The sequence below is a fragment of the Biomphalaria glabrata genome, chromosome 18 (genome assembly GCF_947242115.1).
Source record: "Biomphalaria glabrata chromosome 18, xgBioGlab47.1, whole genome shotgun sequence".
In the NCBI taxonomy this organism is placed as follows: Eukaryota; Metazoa; Mollusca; class Gastropoda; family Planorbidae; genus Biomphalaria; species Biomphalaria glabrata.
This window is the reverse complement of record NC_074728.1, coordinates 13,663,698-13,680,058: the sequence shown is the minus strand read 5'-3', so window position 1 is coordinate 13,680,058 and position 16,361 is coordinate 13,663,698. Positions and strand designations below refer to the sequence as shown.

General features: G+C 33.3%; 1 protein-coding gene across 2 annotated transcripts in view; it reads left to right on the top strand.

The window, feature by feature from the left end:
• The window catches only part of LOC106058168 (mothers against decapentaplegic homolog 3-like), a 40,043-nt gene that overhangs the window by 17,544 nt on the left and 6,138 nt on the right, over positions 1-16,361 (top strand). Inside the window, exons 1-5 of one of the 2 annotated variants that reach the window (XM_056016805.1) lie at positions 468-496; positions 12,649-12,839; positions 14,357-14,497; positions 15,253-15,315; positions 16,219-16,251. In XM_056016805.1, coding sequence (XP_055872780.1) covers positions 483-496; positions 12,649-12,839; positions 14,357-14,497; positions 15,253-15,315; positions 16,219-16,251 — 442 coding nt within the window. In that variant the 5' untranslated portion in view covers positions 468-482. Of the gene's footprint in view, positions 1-467; positions 497-12,648; positions 12,840-14,356; positions 14,498-15,252; positions 15,316-16,218; positions 16,252-16,361 lie in introns of those variants that run through there. The other variant, XM_013215544.2, reaches the window with a different exon arrangement.

The window sequence follows — 16,361 nt, the reverse complement described above, 5'->3', positions numbered from 1 at the left end:
CTCCCTCCAGGATCCGCCAGTAGTAAGAAATATTGTAAACTTTATCGTCTTTCTGCATAGTCATTTGATGATTTGTTGAAAGAAAAAAAAATATTCTAGAAATAGATAAGGTTAGTTTCAGATCTCGCAAAACATCACTTTCCACTGGCTCCCAAAATACCATGTGTACATGTAAGGTTATAATAATCTTTACTAGCGCACACACACAACTATGTAGATGAGATCTAGGTTGGAGATGATATTTGTTGGTCCAGGGACACAGGATGGAAGCAGGGGTGAGACATTTAGTCCCTAAAAAGTTACTAAAAATAAAATCGAGGTCAATGTTTTTCAATGTAGTGTGGTGTAAAATCTAGGTCAACACGTCTGGATCGGGCCTGCCGAGCAGTTCGGTGGTGCGCGCATCATTTATTAGGTAACTGCAACTAGTTGGTGTAATTTATCGGTATTTCACTGACACTTTTAATGGTTGGATATCATAAATGGATTTAACAATGTATAATTATTTTAGTTTTAAAACATAATACCTAGATTTATATAGATCTAGTATGTTGTATACAAAATCTAAATATAATCGAACAATGTGTGCTGATAATACAGGCAATAGACTCGTCTACTATTCAGTCTATTCTATTTATTTATCATAATTTATGTAATAATAGACTACATCAAAATCTAGACTCATCTAGGCAATAACTTATAATGCCGATTATAAGTTTAACTTAAGCTTTGTAGCTAGTTGCATGTGGCGTGTAAAAGTAGAATTGTTAGAGTAAGAATATTATTTCTTAGAATTAAGTAAATCTAGAGATTCTAGATATAGGCCTAGGTATAGACACATAGATCTAGATCTAGATCTATTTGCTATTAGAATATGAATAGATCATTGCAGGTTTTTACTTATCTAGATCTAGACTGGATTAGATCTAATCTTATAGATCTATATCTATATTATAGTCGTTACTTCATAATCTAGATATCTAGATTCTAGATATATATAGATCTATTAAAGTAACTATACGACTATAGATCTATGTAAGTTGAAATTATATTATTATTCTCCTATAGCATTTTCTTTGAAATCATATTTTGTTGTGTTAATAGCTGAAAACTAAATATCATACGGGTTGTGCTAAATCTTCTTAATGTGGATCTAGACTCTAGATCTAGTGCTTTTCCAAATTATTGTCAGTAAACATTTTATGCACCGTTGCGCCTGGAGCTGGGTCGCAGTGCCTCGTAGTGTTCGTTTCATGGCGTTGATGTCTGTGGTGTGTTGTGATGCTGTTATACTCGTCTATACCCATCTGTCCGTCTCCATAGACTTCAGTTCGCTTACACACTTAATTGGAACTATTTAAAATAGAGCAAGATAAGATCTAGACTCTAGAATCTATATGATGATAAATCTAGCTCTAGATCTAGATTTTTTGTCGAGTTTCTTTTTCACTGACAAATGAGTCACAAATGCCACTTCAGTTCGATTTGGATACTGATCATACACTCAATACAGGTCATACACTAACTATACTACACAGTACTCATGTACTGGTTTGTTTTTAATTGTAATCTAACTATTAACTAATATATGAGTCTAGATCTTTATTATAGATCTAGATCGATAGATATTATATAGAGTATAGAGATAATAGACTCATTCACTCATTGTAATTTAATAGAGCCTAGGGCCTAGGCCTAGGCCAAGATCTAGATCTATATGATCAAAAATCAAACAATGATGATATCTAGATCTATTTCTAGATCTCTAAATCTAATCTAGAATCATTAGATCTATCTATTCTAAAGACAGTCACAGTATCGTCTACTAGATCTACTACTACTAGACTATGTCACTATATTTACAACTACAATGTAACAATACAGATCTAGATCTAGATTCTAGAATGTAGACTAGATAAATATAGTTCTACATTTTAGGGCAGGGCTAGATTATCTAAATCTATACATTCTATTATAGAGCTAGACCTCTAATGACTCTATCTAGAAAATATATCTCTACTCTGTTTACCCCCCCCCCCCCACCCCTTCTAGGACTAGAGTAGTAGAGTGTCACTAGAGTATATCTAGTTAGATAATCTAGTAGACACTATATTTACAACTACAATGTAACAATACAGATCTAGATTCTAGAATGTAGACTAGATAAATATAGTTCTACATTTTAGGGCAGGGCTAGATTATCTAAATCTATACATTCTATTATAGAGCTAGACCTCTAATGACTCTATCTAGAAAATATATCTCTACTCTGTTTACACCCCCCCCCCCCACCCCTTCTAGGACTAGAGTAGTAGAGTGTCACTAGAGTATATCTAGTTAGATAATCTAGTAGACAGTTGATAAGTTACATCGAAATCTAGATCTAAAATATAGAGATCTAGAAATCTAGATCTAGATTAATAACTAGGTTTAGAATCTAGATTTAGATCCAAGTCTAGTCTAGATCTAGAATACTAAATATATCTAGATCTAATTAATTAAGATCTATTTAGCTACTAAAAATCTAGATCTAGATTCTACAAGAATAGATTCTAGATCTAATACTTACTAATAGATCTGGATTTAGTCTACATTTAACTAAATCTAGACTACACTAATCCGGAATTACCTATTCTAGATCTTTTAAACTATAGATCTAGATTGTATATTATATATTTATAGAGATTCTAGGACTAGAGTCACTAGATATAATCTAAAATCTAGAATTTAGAATATCTATAATAATCTTTTCTAAATAGAGCCATAATCTAAATCTAGAATCTAGATCTATACTCATACTCTAGTTAAACTATAGTACTACTCTAGAAATATAGAAATAGTATAGACTCATCTAGATCTTAGTAGACTACAATAGATTTCTGCATTTTAAAGGTAAGAGTCTAGATCTCTTTAGAATCTAGATATATAATCTTTACAGAATATGCATGTTTACAAATCACTTTATTAGATCTACATCTAGTTATGTTGATCTAGATCAAGTGTTACTGTTTTAAGAAAAACTTGTTATTACTAATTATTATTATTATTAATTATTTAGATTTGTGGTTTTGTTTCTGTCCTTTTTCGTAAAGATTTTCCATTTTCATTTTTATCAATAAGTAATCTTATCGCTAATAACATATAGCCTTTAAATCTAGTCAATGCTTGCTTTAGTCTTCTGATAAAATCTAGATTTTTATTAATAACCTTTAGTAGGCAGTACTTGAATCACTCTTTCAAACAATTTTAATAGTGTCAAAATATTATTTTAAAATATACATCTATTTATCTAAAAATTATTCTAAATCTATAAAGAAATAATTTACTTGATTACATAGCATCAAACACTTCTTGAGGCTAAGTATAAATGTGTCTATTTAAATGGTATTTGTGTAAGTGTGAATACATTTATGACCATTCTGACTATTGTGCATATAGACATGAATGGTCTGCAACTTATTCCATGATGTTAACAATTATAATGGTAATGTGAAATGTAATTCGAAGATAATATAATGATACTATTTGTATGTTTTTAAGTCTGCTTCTTGTATATGATAGGTTTTTCACATTTTCTTTTTTTTTTTAAATAAAATATATATATAGATTAATACATCTTATCTTATGAAATACAGACATTCCTTATATATCCATGAGTTAATCATTTAAACGTACAGACCATTTGTTTTCCTGGCTGATTCAGGCATTCAGGCATCTCGTTCAATGATCTTAAGGCACTAGGGAAGAAGAAACAATTTTATGCATTTGTCCTAGCATATATGGAATCAGACATGTGTCTTTGGTGTACATGTTATGGTTTTTACATATATAAAGGAAGTCCTGCTGACCAAATTTAAACTGTAAACTGTTGCATGTGAAAGGAAAAGAAAATAAACAGTGTGATGTTCATTTTAATTTCCTATTTCAACAAATAAAATTGATAGATTCAAGACCCATTATCAATGTGTTTTCTAGATCCACATCATGCTTGCCTTGTTGGTCTGATGTTTTCAAGGAACTCATTCGTAATGCTTTGTTGAAATAGAAATAAATTTTTCTCTACATTGATATCTAGATCAAAGAAACTTTTTTTTTCCAAATATGTTCCCCTAATCATCTAGGTGCTCACTAAGAACCGGATTTGACATATTCGCTATTCGCGAAAAACTACAAGCTTTCTATCAAACCTTTGTATTTATTTTCGGCATTTCCCCAAAAGTCGAAGTCTAATTAGAAAACATAATAGAAATATGTCACAAATTCCGTATTTTAAAGCTTTTTTTTTCTTTATCCCTAAGTTTTCTCATTTTTAATCTACTTTACTAAACGTCATTCCCCATTCCTTTTAGACGCGGTCTAAATAACAATAATAAAAAAAAATCCTAATAGCATTATTACGTTAGATCTAGAGTCTTTTTCTTTCTTTCTTTCTTTTTTTATTCGAGGGAGAGAGTGAGCAACAACAACAAAAAAAAAAGTTACAAAGTTTGTGTGGAAACACAAATTAAAAATCGGCCGCCGAAATGGTCGAACCAGGCAGGTAAAAATGCAGGTTTCAACATTTTCAGAAAGAACATCAGAATGAAATTCTATCAAAGACAAATGACAGAGAAGAATGGAGAAAGAAGGTTGACAGATCTTGTGTTGTGGTGCCCCAGCGGTCCAGCAGACCAAAGGATAGGTGAATGTGTGCGATGTGTACGTGGCCTAACTGATGTCTTATAATGAATATCTAATTTTTTTTGTAAAGGGTCAATCTCTTATTCAAATCCTCAAGAAAACGTTTCCATAAAAAAAAAATCTTTTATTTAAGTATTTTATGACTACTATGCAGTGCTGCAGTTCACGCGATAATATGAAAAACTGCTTATTAATTGTTGTTTTAAATTATGTCCAACTTAGTCTATATGCATACTAAATCGATTTTTTCTCTTTTAAAAAAAAGTAAACATTTGTGTGTGTGTGTGTAAATGTAGTTAGTATGACATAACTTACATAACTTAGCAATACAATTTTTTAAAAAAATATTTTTTTGACAAAAAAATCTAAAACCATTTGCACAAATGTGTTTAAATATGGTAACTGGTTGGCCTTCCTACTAAAGAGCCTTCCGTGTTTGTTACTATTAATAGTGAATAGTTGTAAAAGTGGTGTATTTTTATGAAAAAAACTGCTTGCATAAGTTATTTAAAAAGATTAGATTTTTCGCTTTCAGAAAAGAAAAAAGTAACCGTTGCATCAGATCTTTGAATGGTCTAAAATACTATGATGTCGGATTTTCACTATCTTTTTTAGTTTACGAGATCTAAACGGAACGGATGGACGGACAGACAAACCACACAAAACTAGCGTCTTTCCCCCTTTCGGGGGCTGCTAAAAAAACCCAACTAAATCCAAATAGCATTGAAAGGATAAATCTTGATCTATTGTCATTTCGCTACTTTCAAAAGGGGTGAGATACAGGATTACAATAAATAAAACCAAATTGATATTTTCTTTTTATTTAGAGAACAAAATACATGTAGAAAGGGAGACGTAAATGTGGCATTCAATTGGGGCCTTCGGAAAGTGCATGTTTTTTGTTCTCTCTAGCTCTGAAACTGATAGTACGAAGAAATATATTCGGTGCTAACAGTCGAAAAATATAATATAGATTGAATTGAGAAGTTGAAGAAAAGTCCTATGAAAGCGTGTATGTGTCGGAGAGCATTATGGAACGTGTGTTTCCAGATCAAGTTAAAAAGTCATGAAATTACGATGCGCAGGTTAAAAGAAAATATGGGCTCCAAAGAGAGAGACGGAAATATAGAAAAGGAAATAGAGAGCGAGCCGTAAAATGTCTTTGTAACAGATACACTAATTCGCGTATAGGTTGATCGTTAAAATGTGGCTGGGTTAGGGTTAGGTTAGTTTAAAGAAGGGGCTTTTCCGGTCATAAACATCAATATAAAGCTTGGGAATACCCGTAAATCAATGGGCGTAGCCGGTGTGTACTGCATTTTTGTGAACATTTTATTCTACTCTTCTTAGTAAATAGAACAAATAGTATAGTATAATTTAAAAAATAGTAAATTAAAGAGTTTACCCAATAGGATTAGTACCGGTAAAGTAATTTATTAATATTTGCTCCCCCCCCCTACCGCACCAAAAAGTAAAGCAATCGAATTCTGGATAACTAAAGATTATTTACATCGTAAAACACTAGCGCCTTTGCAAAATAGACATTATGGTTATATGATTCCTAAATTATTAAGCTGTCTAAAAATGGTATATGCACTAATGCTAACAGTGTAGTATTGGTGAGCGTCAAGATACAGTTGGTAACAAACGAATTGGTTACGAAGGTCAACCGAATCACAGCACAGTTCACTGTATTGTGTATTATGTCAACAATTAACCAACCGGGTCAAGGTCTTGGCATGTGCCTAGCCTTCATTTTCAGACGTGTAAATGTCTGAGGAATTAAACGCGCTGCATGTGGCTGTGTGCGCGCTTGTGTAACACGCAATGGCAGCTGAGAATTATCAATTCATGCTAGCTTGCGGGCATTGTCGATAGTGATTCTGTTTGGAACGTTTAGACTTAGTGAGCCAACGAGTTATAATAGAAATCTTTGTTTAATAACAGAGTGGGGAGGATTTTTTTTTTTACATTGGGTTATATTAAACATCACAAGAAAAAAAAATATTGTTTTTATTTTTTTTGTTACTTAGCGAAAATGATCATTTGATGTCAATTAAATGCACGATTCTCAAGATAACGTCTATCAAAGTGAAATGTGACCAGCCTAACACAGGGGCTTGGATAAACTATGACTTACCACTAGGCTTCACATTGATAGGATGCCATGTACTTCCTTTCTCTGATAGAAATGACTCGTTCGATTTCTTTATACATTATCATGCATTGCTTGTTTGTCGGCCAAACTAAGTATTAGATTTCCATTGTCCAACATTTGTTACAACTATTAAATCCCTTGGAAATGTTGAAATACTTGTATGAGAATGAAACTAGATACCTCCATTTGATATAGAGCTATTTGTTCCCATACCAACTGGCATAGTAAGAGAGTATATCTTATATCTGATGTCCTTGCTAACTTTTGCTTATTGTTGAATATTGTATCATTTTGTCTCACCTTTTCGTTTTTAATGATTGCCAAAGAAAACAAAAATGTCGACCAATGTGAAGACGTTTAAAAAGCAATACCGATGCCTATATTTAACCAATCAACACTTTTTCTCTTATTAAAAATTGCTGTCTTTTAGAGAATAGATTTAAATTAGATGCATTGAGTTCCAAAAATAAATCTAGGTTAGAATCTAGTTTCTACTGCGATGCATTCGAAAATGAAAATTTGTAGTTTTATTGATTTTGATCCAAAATATTTCTAATCCTTTTGTTTTATCACATCTCAACACCCCCCCCCCCCCAAAAAAAAAAAAAAAAGTGAAAGATTGATGATCGATGTTTTTCTAGGACATTCTAGCGAGCCAGTTTGTGCCTCAACGTATCTGTTGTGACTAAGTCAAGGTTTGCACTATCTATAACACATACCGTAGGTTTGATTTTCTATGTTCCACTGGGACTTACTCCACATGAAGTACTTCCTACTCCTAAAGTATTTTATTGACCCGACCACTGTTGCATCATATCATATAGCTGCTTTTAAAGTGATGTAAAAAAAAAAAGAACTATCCGTGATAGTTGCTTCTATGAGTTTCGTAACGTTTGGCCTTCTGCATTCTTGACTTGAATTTCGCATTAGCGGTACAGTTAATGAGTGATAACAACTTCAATGGGAAAAAAAATGGAGACAAGATCTTCTTTGAATGAGAATGTGTAGCAGAATGAGGCATCTGTAGTGGTGTATGTCATGGCGGGGTTAGAATAGTTCCACAAACACGGACAACTCACCCCGCCCCCCCCCCCCCCCCCCAAAAAAAAAAATCGATAATGGCAGAGCCTAGGTCATTTTTTTTTGTCGTCTCAAAGCAGTGTCTTGTGTACAAGTGTATGTATACGTCATTCACGTGAGCTGAAGTGATTTGCTGGGGAAACTATTTCTAGTGAGCTTGTTGTACCTAGGGAATGTTTCTACATTTAGCAGACATTAGACCTGTTTCTTGTGGGCTTTATTCTTCTTGACGTTCCACAATGATCGGTCTTTGGATTGTAGCACCCAATTGCTAGTACACTTAAACCGATGTAGACTTATTCTATTTTAAATTGTAGAACTTGAAATCACTTGAACAGACTTGTTTCGTGAACAAAACTTGAACTTTTATTACAATAGGCATACATTGAGCTTGCGATGAGCTCTAGATCTAATAGTAATAAAATAAACTGATATTAAAACAAACTCACTACATAAAACACGTCTTAAATCGTTGAAGTCTTAGGCTCGTCTACCACCCACTTGACTGTACCGGTACCTAACATAAATTATGACAGAGCTTGTCGAGGTTTCATCATTCTACAAGACCAAAAACTAATGCTCCATTTCTTCATCGTTCCATTGGAAAAGCACACTCCATAGCAGTAGTGCAGGCCTACTAGTAACGTAAGGTGTTGATAGGAAAGTCGGCAGTTCAATTATCTCAATGTATTGTTAATAAACATTATATTTACTGAAAAAAAATAAAAATTACTTAAAGTGAACATAGTTTTGTGATTAAAATTATATTCTTGCGCAATAAAATTGTGTTTCTACAATAGACGTTCATAGATGTAAAATTCAGCTTCTAGATTAGAGATGTACATTTACTTTCTAGGTACTTTCATTAAGTTGAAAAACAAACAGTGTAATGTTCTAGATGAAAGACCTACACGTGTAATGTTGTAGATGACAAACAAACACGTGTAATGTTGTAGATGAAAGACATACACGTGTAATGTTGTAGATGAAAAACAAACACGTGTAATGTTGTAGATGAAAGACCTACACATGTAATGTTGTAGATGAAAGACCTACACGTGTAATGTTGTAGATGAAAGACCTACACGTGTAATGTAGATGAAAGACCTACACATGTAATGTTGTAGATGAAAAACAAACACGTGTAATGTTGTAGATGAAAGACCTACACGTGTAATGTTGTAGATGAAAAACAAACACGTGTAATGTTGTAGATGAAAGACCTACACGTGTAATGTTGTAGATGAAAAACAAAATCGTGTAATGGTGTAGATGAAAGACGAACACGTGTAATGCTGTAGATGAAAGACGAACACGTGTAATGCTGTAGATGAAAAACGAACTCGTGTAATGTTGTAGATGAAAGACAAACTCGTGTAATGTTGTAGATGAAAGACCTACACGTGTAATGTTGTAGGTGAAAAACAAACACGTGTAATGTTGTAGATGAAAGACCTACACGTGTAATGTAGGTGAAAAACAAACACGTGTAATGTTGTAGATGAAAGACATACACGTGTAATGTTGTAGATGAAAGACCTACACGTGTAATGTTGTAGATGAAAGACCTACACATGTAATGTTGTAGATGAAAAACAAACACGTGTAATGTTGTAGATGAAAGACCTACACGTGTAATGTTGTAGATGAAAAACAAACACGTGTAATGTTGTAGATGAAAGACGAACACGTGTAATGTTGTAGATGAAAAACAAACACGTGTAATGTTGTAGATGAAAAACAAACACGTGTAATGTTGTAGATGAAAGACCTACACGTGTAATGTTGTAGATGAAAAACAAACACGTGTAATGTTGTAGATGAAAGACCTACACGTGTAATGTTGTAGATGAAAAACAAACTCGTGTAATGGTGTAGATGAAAGACGAACACGTGTAATGCTGTAGATGAAAAACAAACTCGTGTAATGGTGTAGATGAAAGATAAACTCGTGTAATGCTGTAGATGAAAAACAAACTCGTGTAATGCTGTAGATGAAAGACAAACACGTGTAATGTTGTAGATGAAAGACAAAAACGTCTAATGTAAATCAAAAGACTAGCACCTGTAATGTTGTGGATCTATCTTTTATGGGGATAGCGAATTGAAATGTTTACGTTCTAGCTTTTCTCCTATAAATGCCAATGGTTGTAAATGGTTTATTTTGTATGGTAACTCTAGCACCACTCATCATTGAGTAGAATATTGCTTTTTTATTTTCAAAAATACATTCATCAAGTCAATTTCCACTACACTACAGTTCTGACGGTACAACGTAATAACTGAATTCTCAGACACCTCGGTTGTTAGAGAACGTGATTTGTTTGAACACATTGAACACTCTCAAGGTGGATCGATTACAACTGAATATTAAAGAGCATTCTTGCAGAGCAGAGTTCAACGTGTATTTGTTTTTGTTGGTACACTTTTTGTTGTTGTTGTCCTGTTGACTTTCTCCTCCTTGCTCGATTCTTAGATTCTTCGTAATATTGACCGCGCGTAATGTCATGGCCATCGATCTGAGGACCGCGCTTCTGTAGTAGGCCAATAGGACACGTGTACTTTAATGGTTCTACTCAAGAAACTGGTGCTCAGACAAAATCGTTATCAAACATGGGACTGTGTAAGGCGCTCGAGTACGAGCTTTTCTTATGTTAGAAGAATGCATTGAAAAATAGCGGTCAGCATGAAATAAATTACCACATCTGTATATATATATAAATGATGTTGTTTTTTTTCAAAAGCTCTCAGTCATAAGAATTTTTAGGTAATGTGCTTCCTTTGTCTAAAAGAGAGTGGATGTGACAGATGATTAATTGGTTTTGAAGTAGAATTTATTTTGATCAAGGAGACAAACCTTGCAGAATTTCCTACACCAATTCTCTGATCAAGTTGAAACTTTACACAGTTGTTTTACCTAACAAAACAACATGAATCAATATAAAAAAAAATTAACCAATTAGCTAATTAATTATTGGTAATTAATTATTTTCATTGGTATCAAAAGGGAATAAATGCTACTTATTGAGAGATGTGGCTGTATAATGTGGAGTTATTCCTCTTAGTACATTTTGTACAAGTTTTAGCAACCATTACCCCTTAGATAAGCTTTGTTTTTAAAAAAAGTTTTTTATTTTGCTTGTTTAGTTGATATAGATCTGTATGTAACCTTATTGATTCATATATTGTCTTTGAGAAGGAATAATTGTGCAAAGTTTCAGTTTGTTCTGAGAATGGAAAGTTGGAGAAATAGCATATAATATATACAATTTGTGACAGAGTGAGTAAGCTTTGTAAAATGGGTTAGTTCAGTTATACATTTAGATTTTCACTATTCTAAGTGTGGATTTATTTAGTTCTGTCTGTAGCATTTTACATCTGGAGATTTATCTTTTCCCTTGCAACTTCTGTGACTAAAGAGGCCAGTCCTTGATATTGTGATATTCATCAATATTGTGTCATTATAACAATGTATTTTGCCTGTTTACTCTATAAATCATGTTTGTGTAATTAAATTATTTTTTATATTGGATCTTTGTCTTTACATTTCTTCTTGTGTAAATAACATTTATTGATTAAAGAATAAGATACAAATCTGCATTTCTTGTCTTGAAAACAAACCAGTTTAAATTGTTCCATTAAATGTGCTGTGGATATATGGACTTATCTTAGAATCTAAATGCTCTTGCTAATAGAACTAAGAAAACTTCATCTTGCTCTTAATTGAACAATCATAGACTCAATACATGTTAATTTATAACAAATTCTATTTTCATTAGAAGCATAAATACACAGACTGCTTGCTAAAAATATTAATGGGAATCCCCTTAAGAAGTAGAGACAGAGTTAACCAATAATCATCTTGGAGCAATATGCAAGAACAAGTTACAAACAATTGGGGTATTTAGGACTAACAAACTAAAATTGCACAAAAGTGAAGAAGAGTAGACAAATGCATTTAAACATTATTATTCAGAACTTGGCAGGACATACACTGTTCTTTATACTTCACAATAATCCTATCTGAGTAGCCTCATTTTATTTCCAGGGTTAAACTTGTGAAGCTGTTTTAATATTTAACCCATATTTGTATCATTGTTTCTTAAATAATGAATATATATCTACATTTAAGTCCTAAGCAAAGCAAAAATAATAAAAGAAGTTAGATTCTTAATGGTGACTAATTTTTAGTTGTTTTACTCCTAGAATCAGGAGGACCAGTCCTTACTCAGCTAAACAAAGTTTCTTAAACAAATCATTAAGGGATAGTGAAATTATAAATGTGTGATATATAAATATGCTCTGTTATATGATAGTTACAACTAAACTCTTTCAAGAAATGGTTTATTAATTAATCATATTAATTATCCATTTATGACTTTCACAGTATTGCATACGAGTTTGGGGTAAAACTTGTACAACTGGACAACATTTACAGGATTCTTTGTGAATGTGCACCTTGTAATTTACATGAAGAGGCAAAAACAGGATATAAATTATATAATAAACAGAAATCCTATGATAACCAAGGGATTTGGGTCTGTTTGATAAGCATTGAATTTCAATTGGCGGTTTTGATATTTTTTTAGCATAATTCTACTGGCTATAGTAACCTTAAGCGAATAATTTGTCATGCATAAAATTTCTTTTGTTTCTTAATATGACATCATGAGAGTGGAATCCCATTATCATTCTTTCATTATGTCACTAATTAATTATGTTATTTTCAGATGTTTAGACAGTAAGCTACAAGTATCTCATCGTAAAGGACTACCTCACGTAATTTACTGTAGACTCTGGCGTTGGCCTGATCTTCAAAATCATCAAGAACTTCAGCCAGGTGATCGCTGTGAATATGCTTTTCATTTGAAGAAAGATCAAGTTTGTGTCAATCCATATCATTACACAAGAGTAGAAGTTGGTAAGAAGTTAATTTGATTTTTATAAAGCTTTTAAGTTAACTCTCATTTTCTTTCTGGCTAATTAGGTCACCCCTGCAGTGCCTACACAGCTTTTGATAGTCAGCTGATTTATCCCTTATATTAGTATAGAATATGTTACATAATACACTGAACAATGGTTGCACTTTTAGGAAAACTCTGCAATTAAAATTTTACTCGGTAGAATATTATTAAAATGGAGAAAGCAGTTTTCTTTCTACAAACTGCCAAGTTTTCTTTTATCTGTATAGTTTGTAATCTTACAGATTTCTTTGACTCAACCCATCCTTAGATGCACACATTGGTCAGCTCTGCATGGCTCTATAACTACAGCCAGATCCAACCATATTTGGCTAAAGAGGAAACTAAAAAACTTGCTATGGCATTTATATTCGCTTGTGGGTTTACCTGAATACAAAGTAGCTAAGCTGTAGTAGAACAGAGCTGCTCAGATACTGGGCAAATCAAGACATGATTCTGTTACTGCTTTCCTGTGTTTACTCCATTGGAGTTCAAAAATTCAATTGTCATCAGTGCATCTATAAAGATGTAATGCCATTATACCTTAGTGAACTAATCACTTCATATTCTCCATGCATTCAACGCTTCTAGTTATGCCACATTTGTCCTCAAAAGGTATGGTTTGTGGGCCTTTCAGTACAGAGACTAAAGGTTGGTTTGGAACTTGCTCCCTATTGAACCTTACTTCATTCAAGAAGACTGTTTGGATCTACCTGGTCAAACTATTTAGTTTGTCTAGCTTTTTGTTTTGTTTATTTTCTCCTAATACCTTGAACCTACATTAGGTTTGTTAACAGCATTGTATACATTATTCATTTATATTAGTAGTAGTAGTAGTAGTAGTAGTATTAACCACACTCTGTGAATGCTCTGTAGCTTTAACTCACTTATTTTCCTTTCGATATGATGTCTAGTAGCATTAGTTAATGTTTACACTAATGTTTCTATAAGGTTGTTATTTTCAAAAGGGGTAATGGATATAAGCACTCTACTACCTATAAAGTGCTTCCATTGGCATGCATCTCAACTCCTAGCTCAGATATTAGATCTGGGGGAACTGTTATCACTGATCAAAGGCAAGCAACTGGTACCTAAACCAATAAAGTTAGGCTCATTAACCTTGGCTTGCTACCTACCTGAATTTAAACCTCTGCTGCTTGGCAGATATACCAAGTCATGGGAAAGACTTTTGGAGTCAACCCTGAGGGGAAAATCAAGACCCTTTGTCAGTTTGCAGTACACAGTGCTACACCCTGGCAGAACCTGTGACACCAGTGATCTTTAACTGTATAGGCACCTGCCGATCCTAAGGAGAGTGTGGAACTGCTGTGTGGCGGACATCATTCAGACCATAGCCAATGCCCAAGCTTTCATCTCATTGTCTTTGAGATGATCCATTCTTACCTTGTCATACATACTAATGATATTCTAAGATGCTACTTGTATGTGATATAATCATGAACCTTTTATTTCATAGCTCTCCCAAGGGTCCTGGTGCCACGGCACACAGAGATCCCAGACATTTTACCCAAACTTGAAGATTACAGTACTACAATACCAGAAAACACGGATCTCCCTACTAGCAGTAGCATCAATGATACCCCTTTCAACATTCCAGGTATGTTTGTTTTTTTTTTCATTTAGAGCACAATTGTCTTCTGTATTCCTTTTAAATTAACTATTTTTCTTTATGTATGTTTTTATGGTGGTTGAGTGGTAAAGTGCTTGGCTTCCAAACCAAGGGTTCTTGTGTTCAAATCCTGGTGAAGACTGGGATTTTAAATTTCAGGATTCTTAGAGTACCCCAACTCTAATGGGTACCTGACATTAGTTGGGGAAAAGTAAAGGCAGTTGGATATTGAGCTGGCTACAAGACACTCTTGTTAACTGTGTGCCAAAGAAACAGATGACCTTTATATCATTTGCCCCATCACAAGATCTGATTACTGATTACTTTTGTTTTTTTTATGTTTGTATTATAATTATAAGCCACATAACTAGTGAAATCTGCTCACTTTTTTTTTCTTACCTAGCAAAAACAATTTAGTCAATAAGCTAAATATTAGTAGACTTCATTATTTATTTCTTGTTTAAAGTAGAATTTTGTTTCTGGAGTGGTTAGAATTAAATTTTGTCCCATTTTTTTTTAACTTACAATATATTCTGTAATAGAACAACCTCTACCTGAATATCACATTTTTCAAATGGTTGATTCGTCACTTGAAAGTCCTGTTAAATACAAAATAAAAAAATATAACTATGATAATCTTTGAATATCAAAATTGACTATCTGCAAACTGTATCACAGAAATCTGAAACTTATTTTTTGATATTTTTATTTATTAAAATGAGTTTAAACTATACTCATTTCAGATACTCCATCTCCCCCGGGGTATCTGAGTGAAGAAGGGGACACAACTGATAGTCAAGGCATGGGTAAGTTTCTCATCTGATAGAGGGCAATCACAAATATTGATATCTGCTATTTTATCTGTTATACTACTATTTTATTTTAATAAATATTTAGAAATATATTTTTGTTCTACAATAAAATATCCTGCGACTGACCAAGCACTATTTTCAATGTGGCAGCACAGCCTTCTGTAAAATGTTTGACATGTTTCGGATGTTCCTTCAGAGTTGAAGATAGTTTACTTCCTAGTCCAAACCTTCCGCAGGACGACGGGGGATGGGAGCGGGCAGGATTTGAACCCTCGACCATCGATAAATCCGAACGACAGTCCAGCGCACAAACCACACGACCAGGCAGCCATCTTGTGCAACAGACACATTTTTTTGTGTTTGGATCATACTGACTATAAGTTCATACAAGTTTTGCTCTAGTATTTTTCTGATACAATATGTTTTCAAGAATGTGACCAACAAAAGAAATAGAACACCTGCTGGATCTTCAGCTAAGAAGCCAAGAAAAATAATTAAAATGCAGCAAAACAAACATTTTTCATATCACAAGCTTACCCAATAACTGCAGAACACTGCAATATGATTAGTGCTGTGCATGCAAACACTTAGGTAGGTACAAGAGAGAAAAAACAACAACACATGAAGAAAAACTACCCAGCCCAATGTTCATACCTGATCTATGAAGAAAGAATACCCAGCCCAATTTCATACCGATTCTAGGGATTAGCTTTATGAATGGTTGTTGAAGTGTTACCAGCTCTTGTTAGTATAAGATTGCTAATGTTTCCTTTATAAAATACCTGTCATTCCTTGTGTGCAACAAAGTATAACTTACATTATTTTCCTGCACTAATCTGTTGCATCTGCTGCACACATTTTTGTTTGCATATAATTCGTTATATTTTTCTGTTACAGATGGCATTGACATGTCACCAAGCCCACCCCTAGGTAAATCAATAGTTAACCACAGTAATTATAATGATTATACCTTTGTTTGCAAAAACTTTGTATGACATGCCTGTTATATTTTAAAATTTCCCATCTAGATAACAATGCTG